Source organism: Schistocerca americana, chromosome 1 (genome assembly GCF_021461395.2).
Source record: "Schistocerca americana isolate TAMUIC-IGC-003095 chromosome 1, iqSchAmer2.1, whole genome shotgun sequence".
NCBI lineage: Eukaryota > Metazoa > Arthropoda > Insecta > Orthoptera > Acrididae > Schistocerca > Schistocerca americana.
In genome coordinates, this window is record NC_060119.1 from 854488642 (window position 1) to 854513309 (window position 24668).

At 37.1% G+C, this 24668-nt stretch overlaps 1 protein-coding gene across 3 annotated transcripts in view; it reads right to left on the reverse strand.

Moving 5' to 3' along the window:
• Positions 1-409: 409 nt before the first annotated feature.
• LOC124613525 (CD63 antigen-like) overlaps positions 410-24668 on the reverse strand; it is a 420885-nt gene continuing 396626 nt past the window's right edge. Inside the window, exons 1-6 of one of the 3 annotated variants that reach the window (XM_047142244.1) lie at positions 21306-21433; positions 21151-21227; positions 15555-15743; positions 15287-15457; positions 7193-7396; positions 410-938 (exon numbers count right to left, since the gene is read on the reverse strand). In XM_047142244.1, coding sequence (XP_046998200.1) covers positions 873-938; positions 7193-7396; positions 15287-15457; positions 15555-15743; positions 21151-21213 — 693 coding nt within the window. In that variant the 5' untranslated portion in view covers positions 21214-21227; positions 21306-21433 and the 3' untranslated portion in view covers positions 410-872. Of the gene's footprint in view, positions 939-7192; positions 7397-15286; positions 15458-15554; positions 15744-21150; positions 21228-21305; positions 21434-24668 lie in introns of those variants that run through there. The other 2 variants (XM_047142252.1, XM_047142238.1) reach the window with 2 other exon arrangements.

Here is a 24668-nt window from a genome sequence, read left to right on the forward strand (position 1 = left end):
ATTAATTTTCACTTATTTGTAGGCTAGTAACAATTAAGAATGCAAACCAGACCACTCAAAAACCTGGATTTATCTGAAATTTTACTACTGATAAACCTTTTGGAAATTACTTTCACTTATGCTTTTGTTTTGAATGAGAAACTTTGCATGGAACATTCTGTTAATTTAGCTATTTTGAATGCTTTCAGCTTTTCCTGGTGGTTTAGTGCTTTTAACTACAATATGACAACAGAAATGCACGTGTTTTCTGGAATCTTCACCATTCACCACACTTCTCTCATGATGGGAAGTCTCGCAACAAAACCCTCCACTTGTAATTTGGTGGATCAATGTTTAGGGTGTACCAAGTAGGAAAGAAACTATAAAATTCATACCAAAGGTGTGTCTTTAAATTTTTTGTATCATCAAATATAGAAATCTGAGATTTATTTTAAATTTTGTGAAAACAGCACATTAACACTGAACACACAATAAACTGTGAATCCTGTTTCTACAGGTATTACAACTTTCAATTAAAATTAATAAAGGAGTCAATTGGAAATACTGTCAAAAATATAACACTGCATATAAAATAAGACATGGCTAATGAGAAGATACACATGTAACATGTCTGTAAATGCTTATACATCCTAAACATTACTAAAGAAATTTAAATTACAGTCTTATGAAGTAGCAGTGCTTACACAAATTACAACCATTCAGGCTGCACATATTTCACATATTTCAGTTACAGATCCACAAAATGAGATTCATTTAACTTCCAAAGCACTACCTTAAAGATGCCACAAAACTTAGAAAATCCTTATATGCACACAAATTGACAATCGCAAAAACAAAAAAAAATGAACAAGTACAAAAGGTACACCACCGCTTTACACTGTCTCGTATTCTTTTCGAATTGACTTGGCCAAGCAGCATGCTAGGATTACACCAACCAGCTGGAAAAAGACAAAAATGTTATTTTACCTTTCAGATGTACCCATACCTTTCACATAATAGTCACTACAACCCTCTCTTAAATAAGTTACATTACGGTAAGAGGAATAGCTGTGATTCTATTTGACCTCGTAGACATGTCACAAAATTGCTATCTTTCAGCTTCATAAGGATTCATTGACAAATAAAAGGGTTTGATGAAATGGGAATAATCAGTTATTAAAGCGAGACATCAGATTACAGTATAGAGCACAAACTAAAATGTGGCAGTTGGCCACAAATGTCAAAAAATTAGAGATCTTACATCGACCGACAGGAAGGAGTGGTGCAGGGGAACAATCCCCATATCCTCTCAGTGCTGGCACCAAGACCAATGTTTTGCACTTCTACAAAAATAGAACTGATATACTGCCTTAGGGTTAGGAGTAGTGCTCAAATTCTGGAAGGGAAATGTACTAGTCTCTTCACTTTTTTAAAAAATAAGAAGACTATGAACTATGCTTAATCCAAAGCAAGGCAGAGAGCACAGAAAGCAAAGGGTATGGTTACAGCACTAGTGCTTGCTCAGGTTGTCAGTGTCAAACGCGGCAGTTTATGCCCTACTATCTCTACCAGGATCTTAGGCAACCATAGTTCAAAACACCACCACATGAAACTACCACAATGAAGTATCAACACAACATGAAAAACAAAGACAACCTACATGCCATGATTTACAGACTTGGGTCATTTGAAGTAGCAGAGAGAACTTGTAAAGTTTGAGAATCACAGACTGAAAACCAAAATCTGCGAGCAGAGCAACTGAGTGAAAGAACACAAGAGCAACTTATAGAGAAGCAGCAAGTAAACATGTCAGGCACAAAAAACAAACAGTGACAACAGGGCACAACAGCTGTGGAATTTATTGGAATTAAATGGCAGGGGGAAAATTATTAACATTGAGACCAAGAGGGTGATTGGAACTAACTAAATTCTGAACAGCAAGCTGTTACCTGCCGAGATTTAGATCAATGATGACGCGAGAAGATTGAGACATGGTGCAATAACTGTCAAGGTTACAGTTATCAGGTTGCACAGCATTTTCTGCGACCAGTACAGAATGTTTATTGTCTCTTTGAAAACTTAGTGATTACAACAGTGCAAAAAGCAGAACCATGGTTACACAATGTAATTTTGCCCATATGAAGCTTGGTGCTCAGTGATGTGCAGTAGCAAAAATGTGTATAATGAGACCACCAAGTAATAGTGTAATTCCACTGGATATTTCTGTAGGGGTTGATGTATTAGCACATGTATGCTGACTGCAGCTCAAAAGGATGTAAGTTACAGTAGTTATTCAGAGATGAAGAGACTTGCACAAAATGTAGTAGTATGGAGAGCAGCATGAAACCAGATTGGAGACCACAACACCAACTGCTGTTTTGCCAATGTCTTTTCTTCTCATTACGAAGAAAAGAAGTGTGATAGTGATCACAGTAGTGTCCGTATGTGAAGAGAGAAAGATCCTACAAAGAACATTGCCAATACTGCAGCATAATTTTCGTTCTACTTCCGTGGAGAATGTGTCTGCCTTCTGAAGTATGAAACACTAATATGAAGACTGCGCTCTAAGGTAGCTTTCCTTTACAGCCTGTCCAATTGGTGATAATATATTGGCACAGAATGGCACAGAATGGCACATGATGGCTTTACACAGGTGAAGATTATGAGGCCATATGAACCCTACAACAACGTCATTTCACTCAGGAGCACAGCATCTCACTGAGATGTTCTGAGGCTGGGAAAGTGAGGTTTAGTTTGCTTTAATTTAGGTTAAGTTGCTTTGAATGGCATTAGGGAAACAATGGTTTGGGTTGATCTCATTTTACAGTGAACATATTAACAGTGAACTTCATAAAATCAGTGTTCTGACTGAGAAGTGAAGTGATGATCAAAATTAATACAGTAGGTTACTAATCCATAACAAGGAGCATTTTGTTGTGTACAATTTTATCATCAAGAGTTTATTGCCAGCAACTTACTTCTAATCATCCTAAGGCAACTTACTTCTAATCATCCTAAGGTAAAGTAACATGGTATTCCAAAATTTCTCCTAAGGTCAAAATTATACACAGAGAATCCTGAACTGGGAACTTTCAGATGATCTATTGGGTAGAAAGTAGTAATATGTTTGAATTAACATGAAACCCCTAACATTTTAAATTTTACAAAATGTAACTATAGACAACATAACAGAGATTCAGTGACTGTTTAGATAATTAAGATAATTCTTCGTTTACTGTTATGTCTCAGTTGCAAATTCTTAATTAGATTATATGTTTCTATCACTGCATCACCTTCAGATGTGAGTAGTTGTGTCAGCAACACAATTTGTCTACTCAGAACCACATACCAGAGTACTGTTAGCCAAAGATAGTCACTGTGTATGAGGTGCTTGCTTGTGTGAATGCATGTGTTTCCCTTCCAACGAAGGCTTTGGCCGAAAGCTTCACGAGTAACTGTCATTTCATTACGTCTGACTGCAACTAAACTAGTCACCTATTCTTTCCCTAATTATTGATATTTCAACCTGGGCTCTCCATTGTTTGAAAATAATGAGTTATAAATATTCAAAGGTCACCATTAATAAAATTAGCTGCAAACTGTTCTTTGACTACAACAGCCTGAAATTTAGTAATCTTTTGCTCTCTGTGTATGTATGATTAACTACGTAGAAATCTTTCAGAGTTATATGGCGCACAGCATCGAAGAGCACCTGTCAGTCATCTGACAACCGTCATTTTCAGTCTTTAATGACTAACATCCCTTTCTCCCTCACTTTTTGAGCCACTAAATTCAATATCAAACAAACTCTGATCACTACTGCCATCCACTTTCAGAAGCACTACCTAAACATCAATACAGAACATAGGCTAAAAGTTCACAAAATGTGAAGTATCCAAAGCTGCACACTACAGATGGTATCTAGTGGCAACCACTTCAACGAAAGGACAACAGCCAGGCTAAAAATGTAGGACAGGATGCTCTTTAGCAGCCAAACAACTACAGCACTGGGACGGATATAACAGATTTCATTTCAAATGCCTGAGTATACCCACTATTCAGCTTGTGTCAAAATAATAAAAACAAGATAACTAGAGACTTTACATTAAGAGGTTACCCACTTATAATTTATATCAAACATTTGAAGTGGCTATGTCTTGTTTCAATATATGCATTACACTCCACTAACAGAATTGAACTCTGGTTCCAAAGTCATTCAGTCCCACTGATTGAACATTTTTATGATTATGTGTATAACTGGTGCTCCAGCAGTAGTCTGCTTACTCGTTTCCCACACAAGCCAAGACTGTCTTCTCAAATTCCACCAATTAATTGTTAAGAAACTTTGCCAACTATGTGGCTTGAACAAACTAGGTTTTTCATATCTCTGAACCTATTAACACTCTCTGTACCAGGCCTATTTTATGCACCCGTCCCTAGAAACCGGGCAATTTTACCAATATTAAAAAAATTACTGCATCAAATCTACTGTTTGGATTGTGGCAAATTTGGTACCATCTTGAAGCTGCACATTTCTACTTTAATTCTGAGTGAAAGAAACTACTTTACAATGCACAGCTTTAAGGTACAGTTATAGAAATCACTTAGATGTTTTAAGAATTTAGAAAAAGTCATACGAATAAGGGAATACAATTGTGATTTATTTTTAACCAAAATTGTGGCACTACATTACATGTTTCTGATAGTATACAGTATTACATATAAATTTCACACAGAATCATATTGTTTTTTAGTGTGGAAAATTTTAAAGCAAGGTTCCAGGCAGAGTGCAACGCCACACTGTTCACATTCGTATCGTGTCTCTTTGCGAGAAGCCTTGCCACTCTGTTTCTTGCTCCTGGAACTGCACACGTGACACACACGAGCAGCATACTTCTTAGTAGTTGCAGGTATGTGCTGCAAAAAATGTCTCTTTGTTAGCCGACCTACAGTTCCTTCATTTCTTGGAATGAATTCAAGTGTGTCGTCTTCAACAAGCTGAACTGCAAGCACTGTTATAAAGTCTGTTATTGTAATTTTCTTCCTGTGCACTGCATTGTACAGCCAAAATGCATTTGATACTCCCATAAGCAGCAAATGGAAATATAATTTTCGCCACCATTTCACAGTTCTGTGCTGGAACGGATTGTACTGCAGGCGTTGGTCTCCAATATCCACTCCAATTTTATTGAGGTTGTAATCAAGTACCTGAAGTGGTTTCAATACTACAGACCCATTTCTCTTAGTATGCGTACCAAATGTTGCTTGATGCCTTGTAGACAATGTATACACATCTCTCTTATCTTTCCACTTCATTGCCAATACATTATCTTTACGCCGAAAAGACATTTCGCCCTTTTTCAGCTTAGCAGATACTAAATCTTTAGGCAATCCTTTCCTGGATTTGTTCACAGTACCAACAGCTCCAGTGCCTTTCTCTGCCAGTTGCTGAAATAGCTCTGGACTGGAATAAAATCGATCTAAATACACAGTGTGGCCTTTGTTCAGCAAGCTGCTGTCAGACAACAATCGCAAAATAACCGCAGACGAAGAATTGTCAACAATATGCTTACCAGCATAAACTTCAAAATTTACAACATAGCCACTACTGGCTTCAGCAACAGCATATACTTTCAGTCCATACTTATGAGGCTTATTTTGCATGTAAACACGGAAACTCACACGACCTCGAAATGGGCAAATTCCTTCATCAATTGTCACTTTTTCTGAGGGACGATATGCCTGGATACATCGCTCCTTCAAATTATTATAATATGGCAAAACTTTGTAAAGTGGATGAAATCCATCTTCGCCTGGTTTTTTCTGATTTGAATTGTCAACAAGATGCAAGCATGACAGTATCTGAGTGAAACGCAAACGGCTCATGACATGGGGACAAAAGTTACAACTAAGAACAGGATTAGTGCTCCAATGGTCCGCAATTTTTGGCTTTTTCGAAACACACATGTGGAAAATAATACCCAAGAAACGCCTCATCTCACTTATAGTCACTGGCTTCCACGAACTCAAAACTGAATGGGGCTTCAGATTATTTCCTCTTCTTTTCTTCTGTATTGTCTGTGATGCATACAAATTTGTCTGTCTCTTGAGTTCATTTACGTCACTGTCAGTAAGGAACACTTTACTGCAATCCAGTACAGAACTCGACTCATCAATATCCACTAGTATCTGCCTGGGTGTCGTGTTGACAGGCAGAGGTCGGTAGGTGTCAACTGCAGTCCACTCACTGTCTTTCGGATACGGCACAGCTGCTGGATTTGAAGCAACACCTTCAACATCATTCTCGTCTTCATCTGAAGACAAACTGTCATCAATCTCGTCTTCTAAAAAGAATATCACATTATGTGTAACTACATACATCGTTTACACATGTTCAACAGATATGTGCGTACTGCACAATTACGTGGAAAATTCGGAAATACGTACCTTCAAACACACCATTGCATTCAGAATCGTCTGAATCACTCTCTACATTATCCAGAGTGTCGCTATGATTGATCAAATCCGCAATTTCTGCGTCTGATAAACCGCGCCGAAACATGATGACAAACAACTGAATGATATACAGACTGAGAACGCAAAGATAAGTTTTAACATGAATTACAGCGCTGCCGTGACATCTATGGACGCATTTTGTTAATAAACATCTGAAAAACGTATAGCGCTGGCCAAACCCGTAGAAATAACGTTGCAGTGTTTTGAATGAAATTAAATGTAGCGGCCCGTAAATTTTACGGGCTTGGTGATTTTCGCGCGATCCCAGGCCCGTAAATTTTACGGGCTTGGCGCTTAGAGTGTTAAAACTTTCCTCTACATTTGTTTTGCTTGCCGGGCAGTAAATCCTGCTGCATCATACATTAAATGACATCCAAAATGTAGAAAGAGAAATGCTCAGCCTCCAAAACAGGCAACTGTTATGAAACAATGTGTACGCACACGCACACCTGCCTTACTATCTAATAATTATCAGCCATTGGTTTCTCATTTCAAAATACCAGTCTAGCACCTCCTATTGTCTAAGTCTGACCCTGAATGTTTGGGGTGCACAAGAATAAATTATAGCTCACTAACGGAAACTTAGTATTAAGATCCTTATGGCACTCAGGAAGTCTTCTGCACATTATACCACTATGCAATATAACTGATTATTACAAATTATCTGTGAAGCAGTTTACTATGATGGCAGGTTTACCTGAACGAATGCAATTCCTATGCCGACGCCGCCAAGTACTACAGCATGGTGACTGATGAGGTTTTCTAATGCGCCCATGCAACCTTTGTCGTACTGCTTGGATGCGCACATCCCATTAAGATCATAGCTGGGGCAGCACGAGTCAGGAACCTTCAGCCCTACCTTATTCCAGTCATTGGGACCATTGATGCCACAGCAGTTTAACTAAAATTATGAAAATTTAAGTTACAGTCTTTTATACTCTTTGCAGAAGTAATATTAATACACATCAGGTCAACTGTACCTGAAGAAGAGCACTATGATTATACAAGAACTGAATTTTTGTAAGGTTGGATAGTACAGTTTATAAACTGTGACTAAACTCTGCCAGAAATGTAACAATAATCTAAATACACTTTTAGCAACAGCACCTCAAGGTAAAGCATGAAGTAAACAACATGAAAATGTTTACTGAAGGCAAGGCTCTTCTTGTTACACACAGAGTCATTCCATGCCAACTCACCTAGGCCTTCCTGCTCAACCATCACGGATTTAGTTTAAATATTATGTAAACATTCACAGATGTCCCCAATGAACACTGGTACAGTTTAATTTTTGTCTAAACAACACTGGGACATCTTTAGAGTACATTCACTACTTTATGCAGAGAGAGAGAGCATTTCTGGTGAGTAAGCTGTTATATAAATGGAAATATTTTGTTTAAAAGAAATGAAATTTGATCATCTTTAACAACTTCATGCATTCTCTTAAGAATAATAGTGAAGAGACTTTACAAGCCATATCTCACTAAAAAATTTTAGGCAAAATCCTGGGGGGTTTCAATGTTTGGATTCTTATATATCAGGGACTAAAGGTATGACGAACATTGAACTTAGCATGTAGTAATCAAACAACACAAGGTTCTCAAATATAAAGTTTCACTCAAATATTACTTTCCAATACTGAATAAATTAAGTGCACAAAGTTGTAAATTTTGTAAAGAAGAGTATAAAACACAATATTTTCAACCAGACTTTGCAAAAAATGATGTTCTTTAAAACTCTTCAAATTGGGCTCACTAGGAAAACCTCCAAAAAATTCATACAATTATTCAATGCAGGCTAAAAAGCTAGATAATTTAACTGATTCTTATTTCAAATGCTTGGTGACCACCGAACTTAATACACAATAGGTCTGTAGAACAAGTGTGTGGAGTACAAATTTTCCATTCATCTGCTATTTTCCAATGGGGTAGGATCTTTGTGAAGAGGTGAAAACAGGGTACAATTGACACTTTAAAAATACTGTTTTCTACTGAAGCTTCAAAACCAGCTTCTTCAAAACAAAATGTTTTAATCTCTCCCCAAACAATGGGTACCTTTGGTTTCTCGTCGATTAAAGGCATGATAAACATGAAACTTTAGGCAACAACTTAGCAACATAAGATTTTCAGGTATAAAATATAATTCACATACTGCTTTCCAACTTTCTGCAAAATCAGTTCCAACCAGATTTTTGTAAAAATTACAGAAATTGAGCACATTCAATTTGCTTTTAAAAAATTTGTTTTCTGTAACAGATTTCAAACTAATCACATTTGGAAAGAAGATGCGGGGGGGGGGGGGGAATAAGTTCTATTGTCTAATGTGTGCTAACAATACATGAAAATTACTGACAAATTTGAGGAAATGTACTATGGCAACAGACTACATTGCAGCAACCCATTGTCTATTTTGTTGATAGTTTCTATTTTTTAACTGACAATATCACTCAGGTTCTCAAGCCTGTAATTTGGTAGAGCCTTGTGGTGGTACCTGCCTGCTTAAAAAGCCATTTCGTAAGTACCTTATAGCCTCTGTTCATTGCTGGAAGACTATATTCTTTTCCTCAGAAATTTCAGTGGTAGGTGCATGCAAGTTGATCATGAATGTCACTGTGGACCAACGCAATACTCCGAGATGATATTTGATAATACACAAATAAAAAAACAAATACAACGAAACACTGTCAACAGGTAGTTTAAATATAGCCCACGGCTGTGGTACATTCCCTCAAATTTGTCCATCATTGAAGCACTATTTCCAGCTGCGACTAGCTTGAAATCAATTATGGATAACTGAATTTTCTAAATTCAAACTGAATGTGATCAATTTTTGTAATTGTTAGTAAAGTCAAGTTTGAACTAATTGTCTAGAAATTAGAAAGCCATTACGTGAAATATATTCAGGTTGTATATGTGGAAAAGCAAAAAAAAATTCCCGAATTTCCTGGTTAAAAATACACTTCCTCCCGGATGAAAATACACTTTTTTCGTGTTAAGTGACAGTATGCTCTTCCTCGGCACTGTAAAAGTCATCAATCCTTTGAATGTTTATTGTTTTATATACCGACGTAGAATTTCCCAGCACTTTAGAAAACGAAACTCAGGGAAAAACACGTTTTGAAAGACCTTCGATTTGCAGCAACATATACACTGAATATTTTCGTATTACGAAGGTACAAATTTGAATTCCACCAAATAACGCATGTCACTTTCCGAAGCATTGAAATTGAGATTGCGATGCACTTTTGTAAGCGTCATAGCTCATTCACGTGATCTCGCCAACTGATGACAGCAATAGGACACATGATGTAGTCAGCCAATAGCGAGATCACTTAAGTAGCGCGAATACACAAATAAGAAAAGTTAATGCCTTAAATTAATATACTTAGCATTCACATATAATATTGTGTCTCTAAGATTAATAAGTTTGAAGAGAAGCTAAGCTTCGACATATAATGTTGATCTTTTTGCGCATATTGCACTTTAAGATACACACACAAATGTGCCAGTAAAATTTTTAATAACGACGCAAATGTCTCATCTTCTGGGCTCTAAATACTTCTAAATGGACATCCTCAAAGAGTTGATTTGTAAATGAGAGTCTAACGCTTTTTGATTTAAGAAATTCATCGTACATTCTCACACACAATTCATCTTACGTAGAAGGAAATCTGCTTTGAATGTAACGCTTTTCAAACCACCCGCGACCTGTTAGAAATAGGTTCGTTTCAGCAGTTGCAAGAAAGCACCAGATAACTGGCGTCACCGCGCTTGCGCAGCTAGAATGACGCAGGAAGCCCATATGTTCGCACGTGTAAAACATTAAAAGATCTTACATTATGTCATAAAAGAAACAAGACATCAAAGCATACTTCAAGAGCGTCGGGATTTCGCATAATTCGGCTTAAAATGCACATCCGTATGTAAATTCTCTTGGAGTACTAGTACTCGTGTTTGGTTCTTTATTATAGCATGATGCCATATGTGCACTTTAAATGCAGTGAACAGTTTAAACTAGCCAATAGTGTGAAATTAAACACTTCGTTTCAAATAAATTGACTGCCTCGGTGGAAAGGATTAATAGATGCCAAATCTCTTTAGCAAACCAGCAAAAATAACTTCATTGTTTTGTAAGGCGATTAATGCTTGACTGTCAAGGGTGGAAATAAAATCTGAAACTACTAACATATATTAGCCTGCCATAATTATGCGAACATATTTTAATTTATTTGATAGCTCCCGGCCACAAAAATCCGTCCTCATTTTGTTATTATTTAACGTGAGAGCAATAAACAAAGAGGAAACAACAAAATCACAAAGTAAACACAGGTCACGTGGAGACCCAACTCCCCACCACAACTCTGACTGCTCTGTGCATCAGCCCCGGATCTACAATATCTCAAAACCAGGGCAATATTAAATAGCGGCACCTAGCCACAGTTCCATAACCAGAAGTGCGAGAAAGTACTACCATACGTGACAACTGCGCATGCGCAAGAGTCCGCCCGCAACTGCTCAAACGAATCTAATTTAAACAGTTGTCACGTCACGCTCTTCGGAGGCAATTTTTTGTTATAAAGCATTGCATAGTGTTCCTAAAGCCTTTGACACACTTTACTGTTGGCAGACGCTTGTATGAGCACTGTTTTGTTGTTGTATACGGCGCATTTCCTCTGCAACTTAAGTTTTATTTTCTTTTTTTTTTTCCTTCTCCCGTTCATGTTTTGTTGCTGCAGTATCATTCCACAGTAGCTGGATACAATAATATCTTTTGTTAGAGTATTGGTTCTTACCAGTCAAAAATCACAAAAATTTAACTGAAAACTAAAAGAATGAAAAATTCCTAGAATCCTACACAATTCACGGGTTTTTCCCGGTTTTCTCCCGGATGGAAAAATTCCCAGGTTTTTCCCGGATGTCCCAGGTTTTATACACCCTGATATTTTATGCTGGAAAACCTTATATTGCTAAGTTGTGCCCGAAGTTCATGTTTCACACCTTTAATCAATGAGATGTTAGAACCCGAAGTAAAAACTTTATTCACAGCACGATTTTCCCGGAGACTACTTGACCTGAATTTATGCGGCATTGTTAAACCATGTTGGAAATTAAATCAACTGTTCCGGGCAGGCTGAAAACATGTTTTGAATGAGACTTGTTTCGAAGTTTTAAAAGGTATGAGTATTTATAAAAGAAGTATCGAATATACAGTATTTTCCACCTTTCCACAAAAATAATCATCTTTTTAATGAATTTGTACATCACTGGAAAACAGCAGATGAATAAAATTTTGTACTCCAAATCGTTGTGCAAGCAAACTATTGCATATCAAGTTTTATGTTCACCATGCATTTACTCAAAGGGATAAACCATTTCACGATCAGCTTAGATTCAAATTATCTATCATTGTTAGCCTGTGTTCGATAATCATGTAAACATTTCAGAGGGGTTAAAACATACAGCTGAACAAGACGGCCAAATTTCATTTCTTTCAACAAAATATTGCGCAAGCTTTAACAGTTCTAAGTTGTCCGAAATTCATGCTCATTCTGTGCAAAGTTGTGAAGTGCCTACCTCTGTCAGTATTGCTTCAATGAATGTTAAACTCTACTTATGTCCATTGGGGACAAACTCCAATGATCACACAAAATTTCAGCAGTATTGGTGATAGTGGAGGTGGAACATACTCCAAAATATGGCAACTGACATGGGATGTTCCTATAAATAGCCAGCAGAACGAGCCTCGAAATAAGTATAACTTATTGCATATGCCAACAAAAAAGTAAGAAGACAATCGATATATGAATACAATGTGTATTGTATTTAATTTACCTTATTTACTAAGTATAATAAGCTTCTATTTAATAACATAGATGTAGTTTGCTGTCTGTGAGGTGCTTTAACACTCAGGGAAATCACTGTAATGCACATATGAAGATTTCCCTTTAATGGCTCCCCCCCCCCCCCCCCCCCAATTACGTATAATGGAGAAAAGTAGTAATTTTCCTTAGCAAAATTTCAGTTTCCATGTGTAGGACATAAAAAAATTCATTACCTCATTGCAACAGCAGCTCCCTAATGACAAGTACTACATACATATTTAAAAAAAGGGGAGGCAACAGTATTTAAGGGAATGATACGCTACTGCCCCAGTATTAGAAGAGTTGTTTTAGAGTGAATTTTCATGGTCATCATTTAGAAAATATTCATTTTTTGTTCCATAAGTCTCAATATCAAACAACCTTCTGGTATACTCACACATCTTTCAGAAAATAAGACTACTAATCTTTCAATGAACTACTGTACTAGTGTACTATTTGTAGTGATAAGATTTTAACACAAAAATTAAACATGAATGCTACTATACTTCGTTCATCATAAAATAAACTTTATGTAAACATTATACTACATATTCATCCGCCTTTGCTGTAACCTCATTGGATTTTGTTTCACGTGGAGCAGAAGCCAAGCTGCCTCGAGTACAGTCAAGTAAGATAACGAGGATACGTTTCCTCCTGTGCATTACGCACACTGACTTGGCAATAATACGGCACAACAGCTTTAGTGGCGCATTTGAACTTCGATAGCACTGGCCAGGCAAGTGAGCCAACTAACGTGCAGTGATGTGAACCGTTTCAGTAAAGACGTAAACAGAGACGAGCAGAGTACAATATAGCTTTGAATGTCATTTAATTTTGAAACAGTAGGGAATAATATATGGTGTGACTCAGGCGATGCACCTGCTAGGTGATCGGATGAAAACAACACCCTCTCGAACTTAGCAAACATATTACTGTAATTAAAAACAAAGAGTGATAAGAATTTCTGACTTTAAAAATGGTAATTTCTCTGTATGGGCTACGTGTGGCGTAAAGTGCACTGCTGGGATTTCACAAAGTTGTTAAATATTGAAGCCACTGAAGCCATGACAGTCAGTCATCTCTGAACTACTTCCATATCAGACTCCGAGGAATACATTTCAGTACAGCTACAATGATGAGGCGATCAGCAACAGAATCCCAAGCCACCAAGAAGTCCACGTATCCTCCTCCTCTTATGACAGGCTGTTCTGCATTTCGCCATTGATCAGCAGAGATGTGTCAAAAAGGCTTCGGGTGATAGTTCCAGTGCATTTGACAACTTAGACATACTTATTTCTCGGAACAAATTCCTTGACTTGGCTCCAGATCAAATCTGTTTGGTTCAGATTGCAGTGTTACGGCAGCAACCGTAAAAATGCAGCATGTCTACAACGTGCTCAACACCGTGAACATTGTTTTCCACTTTTCTATGATGCTCATCACTCTGGTTCGTGAGAGACCACATCTGTACTACAAAACAATGGGCATATTTGAACAAACAGTATTTGATTTTTCATTCTTCTCCAAACAATTTAATTGTGTTCTGATTTCTTAACTTCAATAATAAAAGATCAATAATTAAGAATGTGCATTTTCAATGAAAACCAGAATTTTCCATGCGGTACAGTTTACGGGTCATCCGAGGGGTTTCGAACAGCCGCCCTGAAGCACTCCCGTACGATAGTCTACGATGGTATCAATTACACCACACATTTAGTTTAGTTTATGTCCCTTATATTTAGGACATAGTTTTTCTCAAAAGACATCAAAGATTTAATCTTGTGAAAGCGTTAACAACAACCTGTTTTAGCCATCAATGGAGTTCCAGGCACATTTCACTACGAAGCAGGAAGTAGTGTCATCCATTTTCACAGTATGCAAAAACACCGAGACAATTACAGCACAAGTAGCATATAAGCCTGTGACAGAGACTGACTGTACACGATTTCTGAAATAAAAATTGGTAGCTAAAGTATGATTAAGAAAAACACTGATGGCTACTAATACATCAGAATATATTAAAGTTTCATACACGATGATATAGTAATAAGATTTCTAGAATGTAAGTTGGTCCTACTTCCAAGGGCGGAACAGCACCAGAGAACAAGAGTTATGGCTGCTGACCAATCATTGTATTTGTGTTTGTTTACATCAGGTTTATTCTTACGATGAACGGAGTATACTTTCGAAGAAGCACCTTCTGCTTCAGTTACATTACATTTGTTACTATTCCTCTTTTACTGCTAAATTAATAGTATCTACGTGACCAAATGACATTTATCGGCTAAAGTGTCCTGTGTGATGTGACAGGCCGATCTGTAGCAAAGCCCAAAATTTAGAATATGTTGGAAAGTGTCGATTTGGTTATGAAGTGGCAGAGCTTGTAAATGCAAAATATAGGTTCTATTAACAAAAGTGATTGGCACTGAATCCCAAAATACATATTTGTATATGACAAATTTTCTTCCATATTTAATACAACTAAGAAAGATGATTTACGACTCCTCCTTTACGGCTGGTTTAGCCGTTTCTCATTTCAGTACGAATCTGAACAGCCAACATTCAACATTTTTAAAAATACACTGTAATATAAATCTCTGCCGAGTATCTGGTGCACATTATATACATCAACTATGAAAATACAACCCCCCCCCCCCCCCAACGAAACAGGGGGGGGGGGGGGGGGGGGGGGGGGGGGGAGGAGTAGGAACAGAGTGAGGGAGTGAAAGAGGGTGGGGGTGTAGTTTGAACACATTCGACTGCTATTAACCACCACTAGCCTTGGAGCACAGAACATGTTAAGCAATGTAAATGCTGAACATAGCTAATTAGTTTTGTAGTAATGCAAGAAATTATGTTCTAAACTATATTATTCAGTTCATCAGATGTTATCTATACATATGTTTGTTACTCAACACGAGTTTCACTTACATCTGTTTGCATGATGTCCCACGCCTTTTTAATATCTCCGTTACTTTCATATTTGTAAAGTGTGCTGTTCAACTGAGTATGAAGATCATCTTCCAAAACATCCTTCAAGACATAACCCGCTATGCCCCCTCCTAGTTCCATGGCAAAGATGATCAAAAGTAGCACTGAAAACTGAACACAGAAAATTATACATTTCACGTATGCACCAATATACAGTGTGTGTCAATGTATGGCTCTGAGTATCAATTTCACTCTTAAGTATACTTACTGTAACTACCATACAATGATTTTCCTTCAGCGCTCCACAACAGCCAAAAAATGCAACTATAAAAACAATGATTCCAACAATAAGCAGCAGCACAGGTCCCGCAATGACACTCCCACCAAAGAAGGTATCGTAAGATGAAAAATTACTTATAGCAAGTGCACCAACTGATACAATTACTATACCAGAAATCTGAAACATACAAAAACATTTTTTGTTGTTTTAAAAACTTAGTGGTTTGATTAATAACTACAACATTAACATGACTACATCAATGCACTATAGATGTATCTGCTATGAAGCCCTGTCTATATTCCACATACCTACGAACCTGAAAAAGCAACAGCCTCTAAAGTGTCTAATATGATAACTCTTATTCTTTATGCTAAGGACATAGAATATTACGTAACTCTGTACTGTCACCCTCCAGACTTAAAAATGTACAAAGTACCTACTATATTAACCGAACAGTAATTTTGAGTGCAATTTTAGAATTAACATTGCATCTCAAGAAGAAAGTACCAATATTTACACTACATGATACATTGTGATGTTGAAACTTCTAGGAGCTTTGGTTTTTTTCCGATATCTACAGACACAGGTTTACAGATCTAATGGCTAAGTATGCACTACAGTTTTTTTCACGAACTGCACACTAAATTTTGAGCTAAAGGTCCTACTGTGGACACTGAAATCTACAGTCATAATGAACTTCAAACGTTTCATTTCTTGTTAACAGAAATAAGCTTCCAGTGAATATAAGACTTATGTACACTATGGATGCTATCTACATAATGACATTTTATTAAGGTAATGGTACTTAGGGTCGAGGCCCCAGTTACGGCCACATTAAGGGCAATTCGAGATACATCACATTTTTACTATAGGAAGAAAGTATACAAATTACTTCAAAAAATTGTATCTATTGCTTCAAAGTCTACACATTACAACCATGTAAAAACAAATATTCTAAGTTGTATAACAAAAGCAGAAAAAAATATTGAAAAATAAATGGCGCATTTCCCCAGTTTTGGCCATGTTAACCCTACTTATAGCCAGTTGTTTCCCCACTTATGGCCACTTCATATTATAATAAAACAATGGCTACAATAATTGTCAATCATGTGCCAGAAAGTAATTTGTGCTTTATACAAGTATATAAGACAACAAACATACATCAAATAGGTAAAAGGTACAGAAACTGAATGAACAGAAAAAAAAATCATTAGGCAAAGTATTGTCCCAGTAATTACTTAAATCAACTTCCAGACAAGTTTATTTTTCATGAGTATCAATGGAACCAGGGAACTTTGTTTTTAATGAATGTCCTCCTTCCATCAAGACTGGATCTGGCAGTTTCCCTATAATACCTTCACCCGTTATAGTCGAAACATCATTTGCAATGTATTCGAAACAAGTTTTCTGAACATTAGAACTTTTTAGGCACTGAATTTCATATTCAGAGTCAGAAAGCACTTTCAAAATTACAGATACATACTTAAAAATTGCAGGTCTTGTTCTTCTATTTCCTGTTAAACTAAATTTTACCAAAATAAAGTCCTCTACTTTCAAATTCTCACTCGAAGATAGTTTCACATTTTCTGGTATTTCATCTTCATCTCCTTCTATGTAGTCATCTAAACTGCTTCCACTGTCCGTCCATTCTTCTTCCTCGGAAGAACTTGTTGGCCTATCACTTAACTCTGGTCTGTTTTCTGTTTTCTCCTTTTTTACATGAGATAATGCCAAGTGCTGCTCTTTGGAATTTAACTCCTTCATAGCTTTTCTCTTCCTTTTTTCCTGTTCCTTCTCCTGCTTCTCTTTTTCCTTCAGTTCATGATATTCCACCCACTTGTCATTAGTCACAACAGTGGGTGTATGTTCATTCTCTCTCTTTGTGCCTCATTGTTTGGGTTCTGGCCAAGTGATGACACTTTCAAAAACTGTTGCTAATGATTTTGGTGGCGTCACTTGGATACGCACTGAAGATGGACTATGGTTGGATGTTGGAGTACCTGAATTATGTGAAATACTATTGGTGGTTGTTGATATATCTGCCTGAATTTTGTAAAATGCTGCTGCATGTTGAAGATATGTCAATATTATCAACATTTTGAATGGATGAATGATTAAGTCTGTCTGTGTTTTGTGAAAGATCCTCTGTTTGATTATCTTCGGAGGGAGGCGCTAAGCTATCTGTCAGAATGTCATCAGTGTTACCACTAGCACCATGCATTTCAACCTCATCAGCTATTTTTCTCCAGAACTTGAAAAGTAGGCCTAATAATGCTTCTTGATTTCCTTCCCACTCATGATTCCTTCTCTTGGTTGCTCTGAACTCATCTAGAAGGACAGGATCAATTTGCTTTTCTATATATGAGAAATGTCTCTGAAGTTCCTCATTTGTCCGAACTGTGGCTGAGGCTGGTATACTATGAACAACTATCTTGCTGTAATCTACATTGTTCACATTAAATGGAAACAGACCAGTTGCCCTGAAACCAGCACAAATATTTGCCACCATTTTAGGTTCTGTAATAATCTGTGACAGAACAGAAGGTACATCAGATTTTGAAATTTCAGTGCCATTATTTTCAAAATGCCATTTTTGAACAATCTTCTTCCACATTTTTTTCATAGGTCCAAAGACAGCTACACCTAATGGTTGCAAGATGTGTGTAGAATTGGGATGGAGAGCAACTAGAATGATCTTATTTTCCCTACAATATCTGCTCAAATGAAGTGTCAAATGAGAGCAGTGCCCATCTAAAAATATTACTACAGGCCGGGGAATTTCAGCTTCTTTCAAGAACGGATCAAACATTTGTTATATACTCAAAAAAACTTTCACCTGTCATCCACCCATTTTCTGTTTTTCCAATGCCCCAGTTTAGAGGAGCTGCTTTCACCAATGATGCTGGAATCCTTGCATATTTGAACAGCGTTAAGGGAGGAGCAAATTTTCCAGCAGCATTCACTGCAAACAATGTAGTAACGTTATCTTTGTCAGAGTTACATAAACATGATGGCCACGAGGACCTATGATTAATTCCCCTTTAGGAGCCAGAAAAAAAGAAGTTTCATCCATATTAAAAATTCTATTTGGGTCATTTAACACATCAATATCATTTAAAGTGATGGATACTTCGTACAACCAGTTTCTTATTTTCTCTTCTGTAACAGAACCCCTAGCCCGATTGATATATTCTGCATGTTTTGTGACAGAACCTTGTGTCTCTTAAAAAATCCATTATACCACTTTTTTCCAGGTCGATTATTAGTAAATGTAGCCTTACAACTTTCCATATCTGCACTCTCAATAAGTTTTTGCACAGATGCACAGAGATTTTCTTTAGTAACTGGAAATCCCATGCTAGAACAGTCCAAAACCCAGTCCACCAATTTTTTTTCAATTTGTTCTCCTAAGACAGAATGTGGACCACAGTGCCCTGTAGATTCTTTTGGAGATACACCAGAAATTTTGTTTCTTAATGTTGTCCTTGGAACTTTGTACAACTTGCTTGCAGTAGCAACCTTCATTCCCTCATCAATAGCCTTTAACTTTGCTGGGAGAGTACTGAAACTTCTTATTCTTTGGTTGACTCATTTTTCCTATAAATAATGCTCAAAGATAGAGTTAAAGAATGTTGCACATTTGAATAATGTCTACTGCATATTTTGTATCTTATAAGCATTAGTAAATTGGTATGATATGCCAAGACAGTACTAACAATGAGGTATATATTGATATAAAAATACCAAAAATATTTTAATAAGCCTATTTATATAAAATTAGCCTAGCTTAGTGTAGGACAGAACACTAATATTGATGTTTTTGTATCAGTTTTTAGAAGTGGCCAAAACAGGATACATATATGTCTCCACTTACGGCCACATGCATGGCCATAACACGGAACCAGGGCCAAATATGGATCTGTTAATGGCCACATACTTTTGATAACATGTTTTTAGGCTGAGCGATATAAAACTTAAAAGAAATTAAAATATAATCTCTTATCTTACCTCTGAACAGATTAAGTTTCTTCTGATGTTTTATTTAAACATGTAAAATACAAAAAAAACAGATCATGTGTTGCTTAAAGAAAACTTCTGCAAAGCCCAGCTTCTGCAACACTGATCATTTAAAGAAATGGTGTCTCCAAACAGAAACAGACAAAAGAATGATTATGTAGACAAATGAATAGAGCCTTTCACAAAGTTTATAATAATCTATAGCAGAACTGGCCGGTATTCCAGAGAAGCTTAAAAATTAACCTTTGACATCAAGGTGGCCATAAGTGGGCTAGTGGCCAAAACTAGAGCCTTCACCCTATCCAATCATGCCAAGGCTTGAAGAATAATTTCGCAAGTACATTAAATGTGAAAAAGTTACGGAAAATCACCGGGAACTCTCAGCCACAGCTTCATGGTACGACACTTAACAGAGCATTCAGATACAGCCCCACCATCAGTGCAACAAAGAACGAAATTTTATAATTTAACGGACCACAGAATGTCGGGTTTGGTGAGTAATTTAACCTCAAGGCTTGTGAATACAATACTGAACAAAGTTGGCTGATCCACACTAGAACCAAACACTCTACCATGTCCCCCCAATTACCTACGCGACAACACATCCGGAGTAGGTGAAGTTAGAACCAACCAGGAAACTATTTAGGCCTGCACCACAGATTTTTTAACTAAGGGAATATTCTTTCAACTTTTGTGGTACGCAATATAATGTTTTGAGATAAGAGCAGAAATTTCTGAAACTTACTGTTAAACGCTGCACAGCATAAACCTCTTCCTCTACAGTACATCATACTTCTTTTAAACTAACCATAAATTCTACGCATTACGGAAATACTGTCATTGACATCTGTCCTATATATGTGCGCAAGGATTTTCTTTTCTTTTAATTACTAGAAAGGTATTTTTTTCTTTTTTTTTTACCGAGAACCACATACTAGTATTTTAGCACAATTCGCGGTACAGTGAACACACACAGGGTTAATACAACCAATAGCACTGGGCATCAATAATGCATTAAAGACACACAATATTGTTTTAATTTTTTATGTGAAGCTATAAGTCAACAACGAAGCTCTACAACAACGAAGCTCTACTAAGCCAGGTATCTACTATTCAAATTCGCCACGTACGACTGCTAAGCAAACATTTAGCTACGAATTTTGAATCACAAACCAATTTATGTATCTGGAAATACATACAATACATATGGAAAATTTCTTCCGGGTTATTTACTTCCAATCGTGTATTTTTCTCAAAATGTTGACGATTTCCGCTTACATTACAAGTATTGGCAACAAAAGGGGTATATTTTTACAAATCAATGTTTCGAATACAACTAAAACGCCTATTTATACACAAGCCAGTGAGTTGCCTGAAGTCTACCTCTTACATCTGTCCGAGCGAATCTAACGAAGGCTAAAAATTCCACTAGGCGCAACAGTTACCGTTGTAAAACATTCTTATTCTTCACACGTGTTAAGGGAAACAACAACAGACAACAAAGTGAAAACTACTTTCCACTCTCACAGTTTATCAAGAAATACGAATGGAAGCGTGACATACGAACCACAAACAACAGGTTGAATGTGAAGAGTAAATACTTCACGCAGGACATTCCACCGGACACCATGTTGGCTTTTCTTTCTGAAAACAAGAAAACCAGTAAATAGAAGAGTCGCAATAAGCCATACACATACAGTACACCCTAGATAAATTCCTTACTTAATGTATTAACCTGATTACACTACAACACTTTACAACCACACTACCCAATTCGCAGTCCACTACGAACTGTCAGTGTCGCTCTCACGATCCCGTGATGCCGTTCACGCAAGAAAACGAAGTGACGTATTCTTCCGCGAATCAACATCTCTGATACGCTGTTTACTCGTATAATTCAAAGGTGGAGAGGTACTTCGTGGGTAGTTAACTTGGAAACTGACAGCAGGCAGCTATACCAGTAGCAATCTGCAGATAACTGATTTGAGGGCAATTTTGTAATGTTTGGGCACTATCTCTCATCGCGTAAATATTCATTTCACATGCTTTTAAGGCCTTAATCACGTGAGTGCCCACAAAAGTTGGAAAACTGTGGCTTGCTCGATGTTATTGTTGATGACGTTCGTAACTTTTAAGTTAATACATCTATTCGTTTCTTTCTTTCTATGCAACAGTAGTTAGTACTTTCATTATTATTTGAGGCAACGCGACACATCGTTGTTTCACTAGTGAACTAATTGTTCAAATTTCTGACATGTCTTGCGTTCGGAAACAGTTTTCTAAAATGTAAGAAAGTTTATAGATATGGAGGTGAACTACTCTTTAAGTCTTGAGTGTCCATTTATCATTACCATCACTAAAATCATACATCTATGGTTTTTCTGACAATGATCTTTGTGGTAATGGAATGTATGTTCCGGCTATTGTCTACGGCACCAGTGCCCATTGTGTGTGACAGGCCAAAGAAAACAGCAAATGTGCGTCACAAATCACGTACAAAAGAAGCAAGAGAGTAAAAACGTAGATACAATTATTTCGCTAGGCGTTGAATGTAACAGTTAAATTTTCTTAAATCAAACATGTCATCGTTGTTAACACAGGTCAACACTGATTTTCCTTTTTTGATATGACGCTTGTTTCACGCTGACTTTGTTCACCCAGATCCAAAATACCATTATTTTTGCCCTGTCACATAGTTTTAGTATTTGTCATTAAAATACTAACAATGCAATATACCCAGTGAAGCTGTTGCACAAATATTTATTTAAAAGTAAACAGCCACATCGAAGTAGTTAATTTTCCATTACTTTGTCTTTGCAGATAAAAAGTATTACGTATGACGCTGAACACGGCAGCAATTTCCACTGTTATAATTGTGGGAATCAGATACAAATTACTCAATTACGTGGAGCAAGAGATCTAGGAGTCTTTCAGTGGACTGTCTTGTTTTAGTTTATTTCTTGAGCTATAACCATGCAGAGAGAAAGTGTGGTGAACACTCGAGATATATGTTATATTTGTGGATGTTTTATGATCGGCACACATAGACCAGGTACATATCTCATGTAAAGTGACCAGGCGTTCCAATTTGATTGGGATAGTTACGATTTATGGAGTATGGTCCCCTAGTCCCCGTCAGATTCTGCCGGGATGCTTAAATGGCCCGGTATTTAGAAATCAAATCAAATTCTCAGTCACGTGAGTTCTAGCATTGTGAAAGTGTCTGTATTTTATTTCAATGTCATATCCCTAATCTAACATACCGTATGACGAAATGCGTTTACACGACCTTATATGTGGTGCATTCAAGCTCGAAATCTTCAATAGTACTAGCAATGGATATGGTATTACTCAGCTGCATTTGTCTAGAAGTAACTAATGCTTTCATGTGTATTTCATTCGCGTAAGTATTATAGGACATGTAGTGCAGGTGATAGATTGTTTATTCACTTTGTTTAGACTGGAACCATCTTCGCAGTGACCAAACGCCACTGCAGTTTAAGTGCGGAACTTCAGGAGAAGCAACTAACGTATTCATAATCCAATGCCATAAACAATATAACACTGTTTTTTATTAAATCAAATCTGAGCAAACAAACTCTCGCACATTATCATTTATTTACTTTTAAAATGGGTATCCATTCATAGTAAAGAGAGGTCGAACATACTACGATGTCCTTTGCACGAAATGTGGAAGCGCGTCTTCTGTTGCGCATGGAGTGAATTATGACATAGAGTATCGTTTCAAAACGAGCAAATACAAGTTGTACCTTCGAGAAATTTAACGGACTTTTTTCAGCAAGTCGTTCCAAGTGAGCACGAATTTAAACGGCCTGTAACGGAAGGCACACAGGTCTTCCATTTAGTACAAGAGGACCATAGCATTCATTCAAATGCTAGTAAGTCTAAACTTATTCAAAAATCTTTCGAATCTAAGAACATTTGTTGTTGTGTTGTTGTTGTGGTCTTCAGTCCTGAGACTGGTTTGATGCAGCTATCCATGCTAATCTATCCTGTGCAAGCTCCTTCATTTCCCAGTACCTACTACAACCTACATCCTTCTGAATCTGCTTAGTGTATTCATCTCTTGGTCTCCCTCTACGATTTTTACCCTCCACGCTGCCCTCCAATACTAAATTTGTGATCCCTTGATGCCTCAGGACATGTCCTACCAATCGATCCCTTCTTCTAGTCAAGTTGTGCCACAAACTTCTCTTCTCCCCAATCCTATTCACTACCTCCTCATTAGTTACATGATCTACCCATCTAATCTTCAACATTCTTCTGTAGCACCACATTTCGAAAGCTTCTATCCTCTTCTTGTCCAAACTAGTTATTGTCCGCGTTTCACTTCCATACATGGCTACACTCCATACAAATACTTTCAGAAACGACTTCCTGACACTTAAATCTATACTCGATGTTAACAAATTTCTCTTCTTCAGAAACGCTTTCCTTGCCATTGCCAGTCTACATTTTATATCCTCTCTACTTCGACCATCATCAGTTATTTTGCTCCCCAAATAGCAAAACTCCTTTACTACTTTAAGTGTCTAATTTCCTAATCTAATTCCCACAGCATCACCCGACTTAATTCGCCCACATTCCATTATCCTCGTTTTGCTTTTATTGATGTTCATCTTATATCCTCCTTTCAAGACACTGTCAATTCCATTCGACTGCTCTTCCAAGTCCTTTGCTGTCTCTGACAGAATTACAATGTCATCGGCGAACCTCAAAGTTTTTATTTCTTCTCCATGGATTTTAATACCTACTCCGAATTTTTCTTTTGTTTCGTTTACTGCTTGCTCAATATACAGATTAAATAACATCGGGGAGAGGCTACAACCCTGTCTCACTCCCTTCCCAACCATTGCTTCCCTTTCATGCCCCTCGCCTCTTATAACTGCCATGTGCTTTCTGTACAAATTGTAAATAGTCTTTCGCTCCTTGTATTTTACCTCTGCCACCTTTAGAATTTGAAAGAGAGTGTTCCAGTCAACATTGTCAAAAGCTTCCTCTAAGTCTACAAATGCTAGAAACGTAGGTTTGCCTTTCCTTAATCTTTCTTCTAAGATAAGTCGT